This window comes from Myotis davidii, unplaced genomic scaffold (assembly GCF_000327345.1).
Source record: "Myotis davidii unplaced genomic scaffold, ASM32734v1 scaffold958, whole genome shotgun sequence".
Classification (NCBI taxonomy): domain Eukaryota; kingdom Metazoa; phylum Chordata; class Mammalia; order Chiroptera; family Vespertilionidae; genus Myotis; species Myotis davidii.
The window spans coordinates 443608-466036 of record NW_006289714.1 but is presented as its reverse complement, the minus strand read 5'-3'; the positions used below and the strand labels follow the sequence as shown (position 1 = coordinate 466036).

Genomic DNA, 22429 nt, shown 5'->3' with positions numbered 1-22429 from the left:
AAAATGTACTTCATTAGTTCCCATTGTAAGACAGGAAAGATGCAAACAGTGAAAGAGAAAGAGAGAGATTCTGTGTATGAGTGCATGTGTATGTGATGAGTATAATTTTTTATAAGCTGAAAGGTGCTGATACATAGCTATTTTGTACTTTTGCTTATAGAAAATATAATCTTCACATATTCTCAAGTTATATAGGAAAAAGACCCACTGATACTTTGCCATGTGATTTAAATGTTTAAGGTTTAAGTTTTTAGGAAAGTAGACCGACTGGAAGTACAATAAAATATGGGAAAATTGTATAAAGAGACATCCTTCTGCACACTTGAGTGCTCACTTTTTTCCCCTCTGGAGTTGCTTTGTTATTGCAAATTGACAACTTTGCAATTAAAGTGATGAATGATGTACCCTAGTGTTTATGGGTCCTGAGGTCACCGAGCCCAAAGATGGCCGTACTGTGGGAAACTTAGATAGAGCTCATCTCACAGAAGATGAACAAAAATCCTCCTCTTTTCTGTACAATTGTTTAGGAGTTAAGTATATTAGATATGGTTGAAGGGAGTTACGAAGACATAATGAGCAATGTGAATAACCTTTATCAGTCTACTTCTGTTGCTTAATTCCTCATTCTGAAAGACTAATGTGACCATCCATTGGCTACTTTATTAACTAAAACATGTTACTTTTTAAAGCAGTATTAAAATGCACTTATTAATGAAAAATATAACTTAAATATAACACCATTCATTGGGTGTTCATATGATGTTTGGTTCCTTTGAATCTTGTCCTTGATAAAACTATTGCATATTTATGGCATCATTTTTCCTATACATTATTCTAACCAGGGCATCACAATTCTAGTTTTTAATATGATCTTTTATAACTTAGAACTCCTTTCAAATGTTCAGTCTGAAGTTCTGGAACTGGTTGTAATGTATCAGGGATTTTTATTTTGGATACCATTCTTATAAAAATCAATCAACTTTCAAAGTAGATTGTTCTAGCCACAGTGACGTCTTTGTTCTTTGAATTCCATGAGCTGAGGATAGTCCTGAGCCAAGGCAGTAGGCTCTCACCATTATGGCTTACTCCTGTACAGTGGCTTCACACGAAGGAAGAGAGAACAATGGGCAAATTGTTGAGTCCATGGCACTAAGCCACGGCCAGGATCTCTGCTGGTCTGAAACACACATTACACAAAAGTGACTTGTGATGATCACTGTGGTTGAAAGGAAGATATATGATCCCATTACATATTTCCCAGGATCTGAAAAAGAAAAATGTAGGAATAATTTTTAACAATTATACCTTGGCTTTTAAACTTTATTTATTTCAAAGTCTTTATTAAATGTGGACCCTAAGAAAGAAGACAACTACTAAGAAGGGCTCCTGGTGGCTAACTGGGCTCAAATTTTAAAAAACCCCAGAGCTTAGCAGCCATTTCTACACAGTGGCCTCTCACACAAGCTGCACTTCAGAGAGGAGTCTGCATTGAACTGCTTGCCTCTGCACTGCACTGCCTGCCTGCACTGTGTTTCTGCCATCTGAGCCAGTCCTTACAAAGGAGTTCCAAGGATCCTCTTTTAACCAATAGGACTGAGGCTTTCCCCATCCCATCGGAGCTGCTTAGCTATGTCCCCCATCAGCATCTTCGCTGGCCAATGAGAGTGGCTCTATTATGACCAATCAGGACTTGCCTTTTGGACCAATCAAATGGCAAGGATTTGAAGGCCTCATTTGCACAATGACAAACCAAGCAGGGACCAGGGGTGGGGACTTCTGTCTATGTTAAGTCAGTGCCCCTCTAGGTTTGAGAGGGCACTTTCTCTTTCCACTGAAGACTGCGTTTCCCAGGCTGGAGCTGAAACACCCAACATGTCTCACTGGAACAGAGCAGAGCAGACCAGTACAAGCCAGAGTAGACTGGCACAGAATGGAGCAGGACAGAGCAAAGTGGAGCAGACCAGTGCACAACCAGGCAGACCTGTGAGGAGCAGAGCAGAGTTGTCTAGCCAGAGAGGGGCATCAGAGCTACAACCGTGCTATACCACAATTGAGCTGTTTTGCACTGAATAAAATTTCATTCTTCACCACACCCCAAATTGGAGATTCCTGTTGGTGTTGAATTGGCAAAATTATCATAAAATCAAGTGACAAAAATTGTTTGCTTTTAAGTAATCTATGACATTTCTAAAGTAAAGGAGCAGATGCTCAATATATTTTTCTAAAAATAAAGAAAGACAACTATAAAAATTTTAATTTTGAGAAATAGTTTTCTTTATTCATACATTAGGATTTTCTCAGGGACTATAGAAAGTATGGATTTTAGTTTGATGAAGGAAGTGGGATTTTCCTCCTTAAACATTGATTAAATTATGCACATAGTCTTTGGGTATCTTATTAAAGTTCATGAAAGTACTAGTTGGATAAAAATGATATTCTAGGATTTTATGGGTTGTAATATTTCTTTCCTTTAATTTTAGCCCCCGATAGACCTGAGTAAACATTTCAGACTTATATAGGTTTATTTTCTTTTAACTAACATTTCCTATAGAGTATTTTTACTTCCTTACTTCATTCTTGTAAAGAGTTTCTTAAATGAGTATTCTAAATAAATAAGCATTCCATACTTCAAATGGGTATGCACAACAATCCACAGTATTTTCTTCTGTAGGCATTTAAAGGCTCTGAGAAGTCATGTTGCTTAGATGCTTTTCGAACTTTAACTTTAAGTTTTTCAGACATCTTTGAGAACAGAACCTTTTTTGTTTATTTCATGTTTTGGAAAGTAGTTTTCTGCTAAGCATGCTTAGAGAAATAGTCTTACTTATAAAAAGTAGCACATGTGTATTGTATAAAATATGGAAAACATACACAAAAGAGAAAAAACAAATATCATTCATAGGGAGCCTCAATTAAAATGTTGATGTGCTTCCATCCCCGTTTTCCCGTGCACTGTTCATGCTGTATGTGCTCTATCTTCCTTTTTCACTTGACATTATAAAGAAAGCATGTTATCATCATTCAGAATTCTTTCTTAGAATGACTCTAGTCATTGCGTACTGATTCATCATGTGTTTTTACTAAGTTAACCATTTTGTCATTGTGTATTTAATCAGTTGTTTTCAATTTTTCACTCTTAAAAGTTACACTGTAGGGATCAAATATCTTTATACATAAGTATTTTCCATATTTCAGATTATTTCCTTATGATAGATTCCAAGAAGTTGGTTATTATTTTATCAAAAGTCATGAGCTTCCTTCAAGGCTTTTTGTAAATAAATGTCAAGTTATTTTCCAAAAGAACCATAAGATACATAGTTCTTCTAGCAACTTACTGTGTTATTCACAGAAGCATTGTGTATTAAGACTAAATCTGATCTATAATAATACAAGCATAATGTGCTAATTAGACCGGACATCCTTCCAGATGACCTTCTGGATGAAGCTGGGGCTGCGAGGGAAGCCCGGGTCCTGGGTGCCTGCTGGTGGCCAGAAGGAAGCCCGGGTCCCAGGTGCCAGAGGGAAACCGGTGCCGGGGTTGGGGGAAGGAAGGCCTACACTTGCACGAATTTCGTGCATGGGGCCTCTAGTCTTTACATATTTGAAAGTAAAAATCTTTTTATTTTTTTATTCTGTGATAATTAGTAAAGTTTTTTTTAAAATACTAGTGTTATTACTATTTATTAATTTTGCAGATTTCACTTGTCCTATATTCTTAATTTCCTTAACCACAATAGTTTGTGTCATAAGAGTATGTAAATACATTTATAAGATGTTTGTAGCCTACTGATCTTTTAAAATATAATTAATGTACGTTATAGATTTTATATACATATGCTGGGTGTAAAAAAATGTTTTTCCAAATATTTTTAATGTGGACAGATTGACTTACTCTGTTTACTCCAAGAAGCAAAATAACACACAAAAATGAAGGCCAGTTTAAACAGAAGTGTTGAGAAAGTATATGGCTTAAATTGTGAGCTCCTGTAAACATTCAAGCTGAGGTCAGATGAGTACCTGATTGGCATGTGATAAAGTAGCACTAAAGAACCTTCCAGGTTTCAATGAATCTATGACTAATTTGGTGGTTATTTAAATATTTGAAACAACAGAACTAATTTTTGTTGCATCTGATGTCAACCATTTTATTTGACATTTAATTATAAGTCAGCTTATGTTTTTTCTATTAAATGGTTGTGTTTTTATTGTGTGATGGACTCAGTCCTTTCCAGGGCATGTTGCCCTTCTTATCTCTGATGACTTGTCTTAGTTCATGTCACTACACTAGTAAAACCTTATTAGAAGGCTAGAAGGGAAAACAGATTTAAGCATCTGATTTATAAATTTTTTTGTGAATTTAAAATTTCAAACAGTATTTTTGTAGAACTTTCAATGCATAAAGTATATCAGGACTTTCTGTATGCTTTGTCAAAAAAATTAATTGAAAACTAACCATTATGTGACTTTTGCTGCTGTTGCTAACACTGTTTAAACATGGCTCAGTGGTTGAGCGTGGACCTCTGAACCCCGGAAAACAGTTTGATTTCTGGTCAGGGCACATGCCTGGATTGTGGGCTTGATCCCCAGTACGGGGCATACAGGAGGCAGCCAATCAATGAGTCTTTCCCATCATTGATGTTTCTATCTCTCCCTCTCACTTCCTCTCTGAAATCAAACATAATATATATTTTTTAAAGAAACATCTGGAAAAAACTAATGTTTTGGTTTTCATATATATATATTTTTTCAGTGCATTTTATTCTATTTGTGAACATGTTCTTTTTCATAAATAGTTTTTATGTTGCTAGAAGAGTTTAAGGGTCCAGATATAAAAATGGGATACCATCTTGTCTATTATAGCAAACTGTTGGTAATGCCTTGGGTGTTTTTAATATAGATCCTTTGTGATTTGCAGCCTATTGTGAAATTTCAATGAAAGGAAGATTCCACTGTTCTGTTCTAAACTTGTTTCCTTTGCTTGTTATAATAACCCTATGAGCTAAAACAGAAACTTGAGAGTACGAATGGAAAGTCTGTCTGAGAGTACACATGGAAAGTTATGCAATTGTATAATTCTATATAGCAGTAACCAAGTGTTAGCATCTATTCTGGCCTCTCATTAGGTTAGCCAGTTATTCAGTCAGTGCTTGCCCTAGCTAAGCAAATTAGATATTGGAAAAATCAGTTGCTGCTAAAAATGTTTGGAGTTTGTTACTAGGTTATATCACAGAGACCAAATATCCTTCGCTGGCATCTTCTTTCTCTATAAGTAAAGCAATCTCATAGTTTGTAGTTTAGAATGATCACTCATTTACTTACTATGGTTAATTTTTTTGAATTTTGCACTTCATGACTTGTCCTCAGGCTTGTGTGATATAGAGGAGCCCAAGTGCTTCAGGCATTATTGAACATAACATGTACCTTTATACTGGGTAAATAGCCTTGAAATCATTAAAACCCCCAATCATTGAGTTACTATCCTTGACTACAGCCAGTGTATTGTAATATATAAGAACTGGTGGCCTCAGCTCCATCCTAGTAAGTAATTTATTCACTCTAACTTTGAAGTCCCTCATCTAAAATATCAGGATAATAACTTTGGTTATTTTTTATGATTGTATGAGATAATTCCTATAAATCAATTATTGCAACTATTAATCCATACTAACCAAAGGAACGGTAATAATACAAAAAGCATATATTAAAAATAAACTAATTTGGATTTAGAAATAGTCAAGTCTATAGTGTACATGGGTTTTTGTCCTGCTTTCTTGCTCTCTCTGTTTAACACTCATTCATGGTCATCACCTTCATTGAAATTATAGCTTAAAGGAAGAACTTACAGTTTAGTTTCAGCATAACAAGTAAACTTGCATAAGCAGATAAGAATCGGAATACAAAATAAATATTCATTTGGTGACTCAGTTCAACCTGCGTTTATTGAGTATCTTCACAAAGAGGCCAATATCCTGTGGATGGTTCATGGATGTGAGGGGAAAAGGCAGATACTATTGGAGATTATTCAGATGAGATGTTTTAGAAGCCACTCAAGGATCAAAAAGTTACGTTTATTATCCTTGCCCTTTAAAGATAAAACATAAGTGCAGTAGTAAACATGATTGGTGTTTGTCTTTCCTCATTTGAGTCTGTAGAGAACTAATGAGTGTAGGGGTATTATTGGATCTTGCAACATTTGAGTTCCATAAACTAATTAGTAGACTGTGAATAGTCAAAAATAATAAGTTATAAAATTGTGAATTCTGATGATTTAGTATATTAAGGTATATAATAATATGAATCCCATTAATAAGTTTGCAAGTTTGTAAAAGTTCATGTTTTTTATTTTTTCTCTCCTTTTCTCCCCCAGAGCATCTGCTACATCCAGGCCGGAACCAGTACCTGTTCAAAAGGTGTGTTTCTAACCTACTATAACTAGGGTACCATTTTGATAGTCCCTCCTGAACTACTATAATTTCCATTCCTTTCTCAGGCCATACTGACAATGTACAGTTTTAGTACAGTTTTCCTTACAGTTCTTTTCCTTTAAGGATGACGGGAAAATGGAAATCAACACATACAGATTTACCATCTTTCTAATTATACTTATATTTTAAAACATTTTCCAGTATCAGATATTATTAATAAGTTATATACACAATTTTTACATTACTTTTAACTTGCCTGTTTTTATTCACATATTCTAAAGATAATAAATGTTTACTAAAAATGAATATTATAAGTCCTTAATCTTATTTTATTCATACTATTAATAAGTTTTAAATTACATTTGCTGAGTATTCTTGAATTAGGTTGTTGGGAAATGCCTTTTTTCTCTCATCTATATCCTCAAATTGTCCCAAACCGTTATTCACATACATCTGCTTTATGCTGTTTGGGGATTTCTCTTAATTTTACTTATTCCTTTCTATCAAATTACCTACTGTATTGATTTACTGAGGTAATAAGCTACTTTTTCCCGTCAGTTAGATTTATAATTTTTATAAGATTTATTTAGATTACCTTTGCTTTCTTAAAATTAAGTATAATAGACTTGCCTTTGTATGCTTTTAAAAAATTTTATTGTTTTTGTTTCAGGATGGTATGATGAGTAGGGATTTCTTTAATTTTTTTTAACTTTATACTTGCTTTGGAATAGGGATTTGTAAGCACAAATTCTGTTAATTTTAGGGAGAATTGATCTTTCTTACTATTTATTTTTTTTCTTTGGCTGATAGCAGTGAAGAAACATCTAAGATCATTTTTCCCTCATATAACTATTAAATATTTATTTTGGAAAAGGGAAAGAATTTTATTCCTTTTTATTTCCTGAATGTTGTCTCAACCATTCCAGAGAGAGAAACTGGTGGATTACAGGTCAAGAAAAGGATTGATTTTATTTATTTACTTGTTTGTTTTATGTTGATTTTTAAAAAGCAATTTCTTGATTCAAAATAATTAATTACAATGTGCACATTTCTGAGTTAGTTGAAAACAGTCTTATTCCTTTATTGTACATGAAGAGTTAGAAATGTGCTGCTGCTTCTGCATGAATCAAATGATTGTACTCTGGAGAGTAATTAAACATGTTTGAAAGATGGAATTATAATTGAGACTCTGGATATTTTAAAATAAACATTTCGGTTAGCAATGTATTATTTATTGTGAGGAATTGGAAATTTTTTCCTTTGGACTATGTCTAAATTGACACTTATGATGGCCTTTAGGCTTTTTGATAGCTTTCCTGCTCCATTTTCTAAATATTTTGAAACTCCTTTCATTTTTATTTTAAAAAATGTACTCAATGTGTGCATCTGTGTTATGCATGTTGGGAACAGTTAGCATGCATGTTATGCTATATCAGCTTAATTGGTTTTATCTGGAAACCTAGAAAGTTTGAGCTGCTAACATGATTGTGTTTGTCTTTTTAAAAACAAGCTGTGTTCTTTTAAGAGAATCTGGTTTGCATGTATCTGGTGTGTTTTTGTATATGTTTATTTTTATTTTACATAGGGAGAACCTAAAGAAGTAGTTAAACCTGTGCCCATTACATCTCCTGCTGTGTCCAAAGTCACTTCCACAACCAACATGGCCTACAATAAGGCACCACGGCCCTTTGGTTCTGTGTCTTCACCAAAAGTCACATCCATCCCATCACCATCGTCTGCCTTCACCCCAGCCCATGCCACCACTTCATCACATGCTTCCCCTCCACCTGTGGCTGCTGTCACTTCTCCCCCATTCGCTGCATCTGGACTGCATGCTAATGCCAATCTTAGTGCTGACCAGCGTTCACCTGCATTGAGCGCTGGTAAACCTGCAGTTAATGTCCCACGGCAGCCCACAGTCACCAGCGTGTGTTCCGAGACTGCTCAGGAGCTAGCAGAGGGACAGAGAAGAGGATCCCAGGGTGACAGTAAACAGCAAAATGGGTAGGTGGCCAAGGGTGCTTTCTGCTCTTATCAAAACTCTTCTTTCAGGCAATTTCCAGGAAACAATCTAACCAACCCCGCCGCCCTGCCCCCCAAATCAGCTGTTCTTTGAAAGAAGGGAGATGAGGTTTTATTTGCTTCATTAGCATGTAGCTTTATATTACATACATACTGCAGTTTCTGCAAAGCAATGATAGGTTAATCAAAACTTAATTATGCATTTTGACATGTTATGAACCACGTAACATATGCTGTAACTCTTTTTGTCCAAGTCCTGGCACAGCATTGAGCAGCTGGCACTTATAATGCAAGGCAAATCTTATATCTTTCTTCCTCAAAATTTCCATCCCTTTATTAGTCACCAAAAGTTTAAAGAGAGTGGTTGCAGTTCTGTCAGTTTATCAGCTTATGTATCATACCCTAAGTAGAAAGGAAATGAGGAGTTTGTAAGAAGCTTTTTTCCTAGGAATTAAGTCTTACAAAGACAGAAATCAAAGTTTTGACTCATGTCTGTGCCTGATGCATTAGCTTAGGTTAAAATGCAAGCAATGTTCTTTTCAGGTAAGTTCATGCTAGAATTTAGTCTTTAAAAGCAAACAGTAATGACAAAACAGTAATGTCCAGGAATGCATGTAAAACTTTTAGAGCAAATTAGAAGGTATTTTCATTGTAAAGGTTTTTCTAAAATGAATGGATTTAAATGAATGGGCACTAAATATATGTTAGATGTTTTTGAAAATCTATTCCTTATAATATTTCCCTTTTGAAGTTTGTTTTCAACAGTCTTTATTTATAGATGGTCATTTTATTCTTTGAATTCAATGATCATACTTTAAGCCAATAATTTATTTGATCAGATTTATTGTGGCAAAAATTTACTTTAAAAGGAAAACAAAGGGAAATAATCTGCATGCCTGATTGGTTTTACCAATGCCAGTTCCCAGGAAAATATAATTAAAATAATTGTGTGGATAGGTTCTTTCTGAGATAATCCCTTCCGAATGGTAATTCATGTAATGAAGGGACTGTGCTTTGGGTAGCACTGCCACCATGGCAACCGTGGGGCTTTGAGAAAGAGGTGGCAGGTTTCCAGGCTGCTGCTGAGAGAAAGAGCAGGAGGAGGTCTGGAGGAACAGCTACCGGGCCCTACATGCGGTTCTGTGGTTGTGGGTGGCTTTTTAAAGTTTTGATGTATATATTGCGGAAAATTAGTGTTCTTCAAAGAATGTTATTCTTTCATGTGAGGAAGACAAATAGTATGTAGTGTTGAGGTGTGTTTGGTTGTCTTTTTTTTCTGTTTGTTTTAAGACTATAGACTTAGAGTCATCAAAGTACATATTCTGAAAAGACAGATGCTGCCTTTCAAATGCTGGCCCCTCAGAAAACGAAAAGCAGAAATTTACTACGTTTATTAAATTCCAGGTTCACTAGGAAAAAGTCTACTGAAGGAAATCTTTGAGCTAAAATCTTTTCTCCTTATTAACACATCTTGAAATTTTATATGAAAGTCTTCCTAATGGAAGATTGTAGAGGTAAAAGCAAATTGAAGTTATGGAAAAATACTAACTTTAAAGTATATGAAAATACCAAGGTTTAAATTTTGTGGTTTATAAGTATAGCTTTGATGATTAAACTTGAAATGATTGAAAGCGTATTGTTTTCAAACTGAAACTGTAGGCAGTGGTATAGTTCTAGGACCTTGATGGTGGCTTCTTAGTCAATGGCCATGTGGTTACTGAGCACAGGCCTGGTGCTCAGCACTGTGCAAGATTCTGGAGAAAAGAGATCATTATGCATTTTGCATCTTTAACAAAGCATCATTTGCAAATGGGTGTATTTAAAAATAGCTTGATTTCACATGTTGTCCAGATGTTAGGGCAATGAAAAGTTGATTATTCTGAACACAAGTGTGGTGTTTGAAATTCTAAGACAAATTTGTAGTGCCCTTTCTCTTACTACATTTTGATTAAAGAAATAAAAAATAAGTCACACACTTGTCAGTGATGTGTCATTTTGAAGGGTAGATGTTTTGTGATATTGATCAATGCATTTCTACATCAGGTGCCAAACTGTTTGTTTTTTAAATTACTGTCAGACATTTTACTAATTATGTGATTATTAAACTTTCCATATTTTTTTAGCATTACAAGAGATTTGCAACAAAACATTTTCAAAGTTGAGAATTGTTACTTTCTTTTTATTTAAAAGATAATATAGACCAATAATAAAAAATTTAAGAGTTTATAAGGATGTAAAGCTCAATTCACGTTATCTTTTTCCTCAAAGCAAGAGGTCTTAATTATTAAGTGATTTAAAAAAAACAGCTAATTTGTCAGTTAGATAGACATCTCATCCAAATTTATATAAGATTAGTAAACATCAGGTACTAACAAGCGCTTATTAATTATGTACCACTACTGAGAAATAGTTACTCATCCTATCTAATAATATGAAATCTATGATTATGTTGATAGTTTCAGGACATTTCTTAATAATATGATGTAAACATTCCTGTTTCTTATAAATAATAGTGAACAAGGCACTTGAAGAAATGTTTAATCATTCTTTAACATATAAGAATTATTGGACTTGGCTTGCTGCTTTTTTTTTTTTGCTTTTTTTTTTTTAACCACTCTCTGTACTCTACTTTAGAGCAAAATGAGACTTATCTTCCAAATTGGAAGATAAGCTGGTTTGCATCAAGTAGTTTAAGTGATTTACCTTTTCCCCTTCCATATGCCCTTGCATTATAATGGCCGCTGCTTTCAAGGTAAGTCTTTCATGTATCCTTATTAATTTCAATTTCTTTGGACTGTAATTTTTTCCTAACAGTTCCTATGTGGTATTTTGAAGAACCTGGCCTTGGGAGATACAACATATAATGAAATGGTAGTAATATTTTAAAATTCTTTTCTCTTTGCAGAAAACACAAGTGACAAAGTTAGTATCTACATTACTGGAGAGGAAATATGGTGATTTATATATGAGTAAACAGCATGAATGCCCAATTTTTGCAAAATTAAGTTAAATTTTGCAAAAGAGCTATACTTTAGAATAACCACATTTAGTCTTTTCAATGAGTATGGTTTGCATTGCTATGTGGTGGTGACTTGTTTTATAGTAATAAATATTAGTGTTTGACTTTTGTTTTAAAATATATGTGGGGTTTGCTGTGTAATGGCTAAAAAAATGCTTTGAGGAATGGAATGTATATCAGTCTAGACTGCTAGAGGACAAAGTAAAGGTAGGAAAGCAGAAAACATATAGCACTAGTATTGGCATATGTAATACTGAGTTGATTTCCAAATTCATACAACAAAACAAGTGTTTTCCAGGTAAAGTCTCTTAAGAACATTTTTGATTTTTCAAACAATGATGCTGGGAGGTTTAAATCTCTATGTCTGCAGTTATGTGTCCCTGGATGATAGAAAGTCTATACATCTTTTAAATTAGTTAAGAGAGATAATTATCATCTTATTAAATGTCACAGGTAGTGAGCATAGACATTGGAAATCACTGTAGTATAACTTAAAAACCTTACTATTGTTTGTTGGTATTGACAGTAAACTGGCTGTGATTACTAACTTTAAAATAGATTAAAATCACATTAGATTAGAATTTAACATATTTTCTTGTTAAGTTATGACTATTCTGAGTTGTGCTGAAATTTCTTTATCATTACTCTAAGAGAGTAGAATTGGAAATATGGGATATCTTAGCCACACTTGAGAATTAACTATTGAATTATTAGAGCAACTATATTCCAGTGTAGCTATGGTCTCGCTAACTGATAGTTTCACATTATATACACAAGAAATAAAAATCCCCAAACCATGGTTTATTTTTTGTTGATTTAAAGTTAAATTCTTATGCATAAAGACTTTGATTAGTTACTAGATTCCAGTGGAACAATTTGACTTTAAAGGGGGGAAAATGGGACTTGGAAAAAGAAATTTAAGCATTTAGGTTAAATATGTATTTAAGATTCAGATTTAGATGAATTAATTTATTAGGTATTATTATGCATTGTGCTGGGTGTTTCTAAATGCATATGTGATTTAATTCTCATTTAAACTGGATGCTGAGAAGTTACTCAAGTTTCTCAAATCTGGCAGTTTGTAAGTGATAGAGATAAGATTGGAGCCTACTTCTTTTGAAGTCAAATTTTGGTGTAACTTCCTCTATATCACCTGTTTGTGAACTGGGCTTATTTCTGTTACTTTGAATTCATATTTGTTTTTAGTGATTATAGACTTGAGGATAAGTTGGCTGAATTGAGGCTATATGAGTACCTAATGTGCATAAACTACAGTTGAGTTGATGTCACTTTTTTTAAATAATGAGCATTTGAGGGCTCTATCCTAAGAACACACCTGTATTTGTATAGTTTCAGAGTGCCTTCAAATAAATGTTAACCATATGCCCTTACAACGAGACTGAGATAGAGAGAAATTGCAGTCCAGTTCACTGTTAAGGAAAAAGGCTTCTATCTGTAGATTGCAGCTTGCCCAGGGCAGAGGGGAAGTGGGCAGCACAGCCAAGGTAAAAAGCCAGCTGACTCTCCTTATCCTTAATCCACAGTTGGGAACCACGGATGCGGAAGGATGACTGCATGTATTGTTCCACACATTTTATATTAAGAACTTGAACACCTGTGGGTGTGGGTACCCAAAGGGGTCCTGGAACCAATCCCTGCAGGATACCAGGGAACAACACAATTCTGGGGACTCAAAACTTATATTCGTATTTTTGACTGCAGCAGGGGGCGCAGGGGAGATGGTCAGCACACCTAACCCTCACATTGTTCAAGGGTTATATTTTTTAAGTGATTCTGTTACTTAATAGGCTATGTGAGTGAATTATGTTTTGAGGTTTTCCCTCTTTAGATGATTTTAATCTAGGTCAGTGGTTGGCAAACCGTGGCTCACGAGCCACATGTGTCTCTTTGGCTCCTTGACTGTGGCTCTTCCAGAAAATACCATGTTCGGGCTCGCAGGTACAGTGCGATTGAAACTTCGTGGCCCATTCGCAGAAGTCGGTTTTCGGCCTGGGCGAGTCTATTTTGAAGAAGTGGCGTTAGAAGAAGCGGGAGTGGGGTGGGGGGGTGCTGTTGGTCGTTTGGGCAATGGGAGTCGCAGAGCAGGTGGCCTCGGGATACGCCTCGGGATACGCAGCGCTATGCAGCACAGCGTGGGGGAAGTACGTTGTTTTGCTGAAGTTGACCCCTTCCAACTCTCCCATCCACACTCGTCTATCTGAAACAAGTATACAAGACGAGTGTGGATGAGAAAGTTGGGAGGGGTCGACCTCAGCGAACGTACCTCAATCAGATTGAGGATGTTTTTAGCAAAGGCCAGCTTAGGAGTACCCTAATTAAGTTAATAACAATGTACCTATCTATATAGTTTAAGTTTAAAAAATTTGGCTCTCAAAAGAAATTTCAATCGTCGTACTGTTAATATTTGGCTCTGTTGAGTAATGAGTAATGAGTTTGCCAACCACTGATCTAGGTCCTTTACTCTATAATATCAGACATGCTTTTCTGGGTAAATTAGGTTGTTGGTAAAACAGAACTATGGAGTTCCTGAAATTCAGTTCTAAACTTGCTGGGATTTGCTTGTGAATGAGGGTAGTAGTAGTGATGGACAGGGGAGAGTATGAAGATTGAATAATAGCCCATTATTTATGACCTTCTGCGCTTTCTGTATTTTTCATCATAATTACCACATTAAAAAAGTTAAGAAAATGTTCAAATAGTGCATAATTCCTAATTCAGGATAATTTATATGTGATTACACTTGCTATTACTATATACTACTTATATTATGTAAAAGTGATTTTTCTCCTAATCTCTTTGATTTAAAAAATGATTCTAAAACAATTTCACATCTTACATCTAGTAGTTGTTTTATTCTGTGCCTTTTGTTAGGAATATAACAGGAACTTGGATTCATACTGAAATGAAATTTATAAAAACCTAGACATTTAAAAAAAAATAATGTATCTTTCTCTCTTGGTATTAGTAACTTGAGACTTGAATTAGCAATGATATATAAAGTATTTTTCAGTGTTTTGGGAAACAAACAAAAACGCAGATAAGACTGTTGTCCCAATAATAACAGTGTAACAAGAAGTTAGTTTTTACTAACATTTGTTTGTGCTTACATGGTTATTTTGAAGCATGATGCTTGTGTAACATCTTTATGTAAATTCATTGTTTTGAATTTTGTTATTTCATTTTTCCCTTTTCTTCTTTTTCTGGCCTCATCTTTGTCGATTTTACATCATCCTGGGAACATCAATGTCTTCTCTATCACATTTGTATGTGTGTGTGCATTATTTCTCTTTCAGTAACCCTGGCACCGTGTAAGTACCTAATCAGTGGTTCCTTTTGTCATTTTCATCATTGTCTCTCTGTGACTTTCCATCTTGCGTAAACCTTAACACCACCAGCACCTTTTGATAATATCTTTTCATTGCAAGAATTTTCAAATATGTTAAGGAGCTCAGGAACATGTTTTTCGTGCTAGAGAACTTCATATGAATCAGTGGGTATGTTTACTACAGCACCCACACTTCAGTTAACCCTTAGGGAGATAGATAAGTATTATACACCAGGTATATTGTTGTGAGAGTTGTATTTCCAGCCTCTGCCATTGAGTATTTTTAAAAAAGATTTGAATAAACTTGCTGATTTTAATGTCTGTATTTTGAAATAGTTTGCTCTTGCTAGTTAAGTTTATATTCTATCCCAAATACTTCAAAAAAATAAAATCATTGAGATTATTCTCTTTTTTAATCATAGTAATCAGAGTTCTAGAGCAGGGATCCTCAAACTGCAGCCCGCGGGCCACATGCAAATACAAATATTGTATTTGTTCCCATTTTGTTTTTTTACTTCAAAATAAGATATGTGCAGTGTGCATAGGAATTTGTTCATAGTTTTTGTTTTAAACTATAATCCGGCCCTCCAACGGTCTGAGGGACAGTGAACTGGCCCCCTGTTTAAAAAGTTTGAGGACCCCTGTTCTAGAGTTTCAAAGTTTAAAAAAAACTAAATGAATGTTTAGAAACTTCATATCATTTAACACAAGATCTTTTCTGTGGTGAATGTCACAAAGTATCCAGTTGAGTCACAGCTAAAAAAAATACTTTTTTTAAAAAAATATATTTTATTGATTTTTTACAGAGAGGAAAGGAGAGAGATAGAGAGCCAGAAACATCGATGAGAGAGAAACATCGACCAGCTGCCTCCTGAACACTCCCCACTGGGGGTGCGGCCGCAACCAAGGCACATGCCCCCGACCGGAATCGAACCCGGGACCCCTCAGTCCGTAGGCCGACGCTCTATCCACTGAGCCAAACCGGTTTCGGCCTAAAAAAATATTCTTAAGTGGTGTTGTTTACTATTCTTGTTGTCTTAATTTTACACTCTTGTTTTATATTTTTATAGAACAAACCTTTTATAGACTATATAATAATCTTATACCTGAAATTGGTGCCATTTAAGCATAAACTGCAATCACTAATTATAGAGAAATTTAAAGCTATAAGTTTAATACTAAAATAAAGTTATTCAGGTAATTGCATAAGATAAAGTATTGTTTGCTTAGGAATTTATATCTGCCAAAGACTGTGGTTATGAAGTAATCTATGCCTATTATTTTTTAAATTTTGTTTGTTTTAAAAAGGATTAGGTTTTGTTCAATATTAGTAAAAGGTGTTTTAGAGATTTCACTTCTGGTATCTTAAAAATTTACCATAAATTTTAGTAGGTATTACTAATTTTATATATAAATACTTTTGATGCTGTTCCTTATATATGCAGATGACCCATAGTTTTAGAGCATGCATAACAAACAATTATTTCAGTAATAATAAAAGAAAATAGTATGAAATAATTACTATTAGGCACTGTGGAAAACACTTTACATACATTATTTATTCTTCAAAACAACCCATTAAGATAGATATAGTCCCCATTTCTCAGATGGGAAAAATCTAGACTTGGGGAAATTAAATGACTTGCATTAAACACACACTGAGTGGCGGATGTAGTACCTGCACTTTTATCTTCCTGATTTTAAAGCCAGTGTTAACATTGCTTCTATCATGTTCTTCACTGGACAGAAACACTTCTAGTGTACTGAGACAGTTTTTGATAAGGTTCCTTAGGGTAAAGTGGTAAAGTGTACTTTGTAAATTCCCCAATATTTATGCTTTATTACAAGAAAAATTAATGTTCTTAGCAAATTCTGTAGTTTACAGATCCCGTTCACATATATTATTTCATGTAATCCTCAGAGCAATGTGACTTTGTATGTGATATTCTTATTTATAAATGAAAACAGTGAGTCCTAGTGAGATTGACTTGTCCAAAATCCCACCTTTAAAAAATCATAGAGCCAAGATTTACATGAGGGTCCTTTGATAAATATTGTGTTGGTTTATCATATACCATAACTCTTTTTCACTATGCTGATTCTGCACAGTCTTATTAGGGATGAGGGGTATCTATCTGTACACAAGAATGAGAAAATAACACTTCTGTCCCTTTCCAAAATTGTGTTTGGAATTGCAGGGTTAGCCTGTACTAAACCATTCTTGTTTTGTAGGCCTACTGCAGACACGATCATTTAATTTTGTGAAAGCTAATACATTTTAGCAGCATATTGGTGTTTATGTGAATGTAGTGTATATCTGTGTGTTTTTAGGCATTACATGAACAATATAAGTACATAATTTTAAATTGTTTTATTTTTACTTCTGTGGATATTTAAATTTCTCTTTGTTTCCTTCTTTTCTTAATCTTCTCTTTTCCTTTTCATGTTGGAACTCTCTCTTCTGCTGCCTTCTTCTATCACTTAAAAAGGAAAACCCCACCTAAACGGTAACCTTCCTGTTGAATAGTTACTTATACTAGTATTTTATATTAGCATATACGTACCTTTTTTTTCTATTTAAAAAACAATTCCATCTATTTTATTTTAGAAGGGTACTCTTTAAAAAAATTGAAGCTGTGTATGCTTGCAAAAGCGAAATATGTAAAAGGAACACTAAGGATTAAATGTATGCATTATAAATAATTTGGCAGAGAATATTTATTCTTGATATAATTATAAATTTTTCATTCATTTTTTCCTTCCTAATCCTAGCCCACCGAGAAAACACATTGTGGAGCGTAATACAGAGTTTTATCATATACCTACTCACAGTGATGCCAGCAAGAAGAGACTGATTGAGGATACTGAAGACTGGCACCCAAGGACAGGCACGACTCAGTCACGCTCTTTCCGAATCCTGGCCCAGATCACTGGGACTGAACATAGTAAGGGAATACCTAGATGAATGTTCTTTTCTACAGAGAAGTAGCATTTAGACGGATAAACAGTTATTAGAAAACAGTAATTTTCCTGAGGCAGTTTGCTTTTAAATTATGCCATACATAATGTGGCTATTGTAAATAAGAAATCTGCCCAGGAGAGTTTCATTGAAAAGTGTAGAAGCAGCAGTAATAGTAGTACTGATTGTAGTATATGACCAGTGACAAAATGATATAGAAATTTTGTTTTAGTGGCTCTGTGCAACTTGACCATTTGGTATTGATTGGTGCATGTAACTGCTTAAATCAGCAATTTCAACCCTTTTCATCTGATGACACACAAACTAATTACTAAAATTCTGTGGCACACCAAAAAGTATGTTTTTTGCTGATCTGACAAAAATAATAGGTGTAATTTTGATTCATTTACACCTGAGGGCTATTTATTGTGTTGGCTGTCATCATTTTTTTATTTGACAATCTAGGTCAGTGCCCCTGACTAAATAGTTAGGTATTTCATGTTTTAAAAATTCTTGTGGCATACCGGTTGAAGGTCACCGGCTTAAGAGATTTTAAAGTTTAAAAGACAAACTAATATTGCATATTGCTTATTATATTTCAGTGAAAGAAGCTGAAACTGACAATACAAAGAAGGCAAAGTAAGTTGTCCATTTTTTTTTTGTAAATTGAATGAATGCTTTCCTTTCATGAATGGTCTCAGTTTGTCATTTGCATTTGCAAGTGTAATGGTATGGCATTTTGATTTTGCAACCAAAAGCTAAGCATTTAACTGTGGTGCCTTTGTAGAACTTAAATGTACAACTCACAGATTTCATAATTAGTAGATATTATCTGGATTTTATGTCTAAAGTTTATTTACTATTGAAATAAGTAGGCGGAAGGGTGTGTTTGGAGTGCTTTTTTAACACTGTAGTCTGTGAATGAATTCATGTGATCTTGCAGTCATTTTATTTTGGGCATGAAAATGGATGTTTCCAAGAGAGGGCTCTAATGGTTAATTTTTGTATTTAAAAAATGCTCTCTACCCTTAAAATCTTTTGCTCTTAAATAACACAGCTTTGTGAAATTAAGCTTTAGAAGGCATGTTTTCTGCATGATGAACGAAGTGTAGGAACTTTTTCTTGCTCTTTCTTACGACTCTTCTATCACTTTTCTTTTTTTTTTCTTTCTTCTTTTTTTCTATTTCCACAGGGAAAAGATACCCCTTCACGTGTTTAGCCCCAAATACACAAAATTACGTGACTGGCACCATGAAGTTTCAGCACGTGCTCTTAATGTACAGTGATTTATGAGTTTTGCCCCCTCAAGCAGCCAGCACATACCTTTTCATTCACTTTTTCTTTTCTCCAACTTCAGAACAAAATCTGTATTAAATTTGCCATAAGAAAACAATAGGACCTTTTCTATACTTTTCTAACCATTTCCTGCTGTTGTGAAAATAAGGAGGATGAATATGTATTGTGCTAGTCGGTAGCTCACAGATGTTAAACCAACAGAGTCTATTAAAGGACTAGAGCCGTTTAGTGGATTTACCTGTTTCCATTGTTATCAGAGTAGTAACCTTGGAAAAAGAGTTATTTTCGTAAGTTGAATTGGGTCAGTCATTTGAAGCAGAGGTGGGTGAGCAAATAATGTCCTTGTCTAATTTGGAAAATAGTTCCTTATGGGTACTACCTTTCCTCAGATTACTTTTAAGTTAATTCTTACATAATGTTCAGAGTGGGTGGTGAGTTAAAACTAGAATTTATTAGAATAGATTTCATTATAGATTTGGGTATCTTTTAAAGCAGGTAATTATAATATAGGATGGCTACATGAAGAGGAGGAAGCCCAGATTTGGCTCCCCAAAAAAAGGAAAGAAGAGATTTCTGCCCCTGTTTGCAATGTGGAAATATACACTGTTTGTTTGGTTTGGTTAATTTAAAAAAATCATATTTTCTACCAAAGGAAATATTTCTAAGCTGGTGGATATAATTAGGATATAGACAACTTCTAGGCATTATCTAGTAAGTGATAGAAAATATAGCTTTGCTTTGTTTCTAAATCAGAGGAGTAAACATAAAATGAATTGAAATATGAATGATTCTGAGATATCTGAGAAACATTTTACTTAGTGGTATAAACTATTGTGTAATGCTGCCATTCCTACTAAGCTCTGTTTTGCAGTACATTCAAGCTAAATATCTGACCAGAAATGCTTTCTGTCTTGTAATATAATGTATAATATTATTAGGTCTAAATGCAATAATAAATGCATTTTGAAGTTTGGAAAAGTATTGTAATAAAGTTGCTTTTAACTTAGCTTTGTACCTTGTTTTCTGTTTCCTTGAAGCTGATAACAATGCCAACCAAGATTTGTTATAATGTTACTTGGGTAAAATAAAGAATTATCATGACATTTCATTTGGGAAACCTTTTTAATTCTGTGAGGTTAATAAAAGGTGAGTGTGGAATATGATAAAGGCCTCTATTTAAACCCCCATCCCCACCCCGAATTGTTACATTATTTAGCATATCTTAAGTATCATAGACTATGGCACAACCTAGAATTACTCTTTGTGTGAAAATGATTACTGAAGAATCTTGCCTGAATTTAAGGTTCTATTTTAATTTTTTCATTTACTTTAATGTTACCACTGACCAGGACAACTGCCTGATAATTTAGAGAAACTAACATTAATTTCAGTTAGTGATTGATTATATCTAAAATTTGACCTGCTCAATGCATTTAAAAAATAATTCTAGGATTTACCTATGCTCATTTCCGCTCTACTTCATAAGACATTAAAATGTCTTTCTTTTACTGCCTCAGTTCTTCTTCATATACTTTGGTGATTTTATCATCCTGACATCAATCCCATTTATGACTGCGTGTCTGGCCTCTATAAGAAATTAGGTGTAGGTTTTCCTATCCCTAATAATGCCTTACTGATCTCAAAAGATGACATTTGAGAAAAGATAGAATCAAATTCTCATGAAAATTAATTGTGTGGGTGGAGTGAACATAGTATTTTTCAGTAAGAACCAAACTTCTAGAATAACTACAGAATTGAGAGAAAGAACTATTAGGAGAGTTTTTAGGTAAGTAAAAGAAAGTTTCCTTAATCAAGAGAAGAGAATTGTGTATAGAACTTTATAACTTGAAATAGGTGCAGATGAAAATAAGAATGTAATACCTTGTCTAGCTAAAAGCTAAGTATTTTTAATGTCGCACTGAAAATATAAACTTAGATAAATGGAATGGTCTGTATTGGAGTGTTAGGATAAATGTTTAGCCAAGATCACAAAGGACATTCCACTTGACCCTGTCAGAGGTTGAATTCTGAAACTCAGTTAATCTTCTGGGACATCTTATATTCCTAGCTTAGAAACTAGCCAACAATTATAAAAGCTTCTTGCAAAAATATTATTGTAAGACTAGTGGACTAATTTATAGCTTGTTTTTGTTTGTCTCTCTTGTACAGACTTTCTTTATCATAGGCTTGTTTTTTAATGTAAAATTGGGAAGTTACTCTTAAGAATTTTCAACATATTTTTCTTAAAAATTTTTAACAGTCAGAAGATGGAATGTCTCCCATACAGCAGTTTTATTACCTCAAAAAATATGTTATTTGTGGAAACAGAAACATATTCATTTTGTGCAACATTATGTCCTTTAAGAAGATTCAGATTAAAAATAACTAAGCTTGTTTAAGAAAATACTGCTATTAAAATAGTAGCAGTCCCTTTTTTATTCAAATTTATTCAGAAATATAGAATGAATTGATTTCCTCCAGACAAATAATTTTGCTGTTGTTGTGTTTCTAATGTGTATTTAAAATTCTGTAAATCATAAACATTCATTTATGAGGTGTCTGCATTCATTTTTCCACATGAGTAATTATTAAATATTTAAATACCAAGCACTGGTATGTGCCTGGGATTCAGTAGTAAATAATAGATAAATATATGAACAAGATAATACGAGATAATTGTGCTACCAAGATAATAAAATAAGTTCACATAAGAGAAATTTGGTTTAGGCAGGGAGGGAGTACTTAGGTTGTATGGGCCTCTGAGATCACCTTAGTGCCATCACCTGAGACAGGAAAAGGGGTCAGTCATGTGATGTCTTGGGGGGGTCAATGAATAAACAGAAAGAACAGTGTGCCCAAAATGCGGCATATGAGAGGAAGCGTGATATGAAAACATGATATTTATGCACATAAGAAAAGAATTTGTATTCTCATTCCTAACCATGGCATTTTATTTTATTTACTTATTTTTAAATTGGAAGTTGTCTTATTATCATATCCAGGCACTTTCAAGTAAAATTAGAAAATGAAGAATCAAACAAATCAACCATATTTGCTAAATAACCTACATATACCCACCTTGGTAGTGTCAGCCTTGAACATAGTAATCATTTTAATGCTTTTCTCATTGAGATCCATTGAAGACCTAGAAAAAGCAGGCATTTAATACAGTATATGTTGGTAACATGTATGTAGGGAACAGAAGTGTACATAAAGCCATTCAAAAACAAAACATTCATATATAGAAATTTGATTTATAATGCTATATTCATAATTAAATGATGAACTTGACAATTAGTACTCTCCTTTTTTATTTTATGCTTACCTGAGGATATTTTTTCATTGGTTTTTAGAGAGAATGG

The 22429-nt window shown here is 34.0% G+C and overlaps 1 protein-coding gene across 7 annotated transcripts in view; it reads left to right on the top strand.

Annotated features, from left to right (window-relative positions):
* PDLIM5 (PDZ and LIM domain 5) overlaps window positions 1-22429 on the top strand; it is a 203336-nt gene that overhangs the window by 109844 nt on the left and 71063 nt on the right. Inside the window, exons 3-9 of one of the 7 annotated variants that reach the window (XM_006762299.2) lie at window positions 6368-6410; window positions 11353-11369; window positions 14781-14795; window positions 17302-17319; window positions 17585-17757; window positions 18374-18410; window positions 18964-20073. In XM_006762299.2, the coding sequence (XP_006762362.1) occupies window positions 6368-6410; window positions 11353-11369; window positions 14781-14795; window positions 17302-17319; window positions 17585-17757; window positions 18374-18410; window positions 18964-19057 (397 nt within the window). In that variant the 3' untranslated portion in view covers window positions 19058-20073. Of the gene's footprint in view, window positions 1-6367; window positions 6411-8010; window positions 8430-11352; window positions 11370-14780; window positions 14796-17301; window positions 17320-17584; window positions 17758-18373; window positions 18411-18963; window positions 20074-22429 lie in introns of those variants that run through there. The other 6 variants (XM_006762297.2, XM_006762298.2, XM_006762295.2 and 3 more) reach the window with 6 other exon arrangements.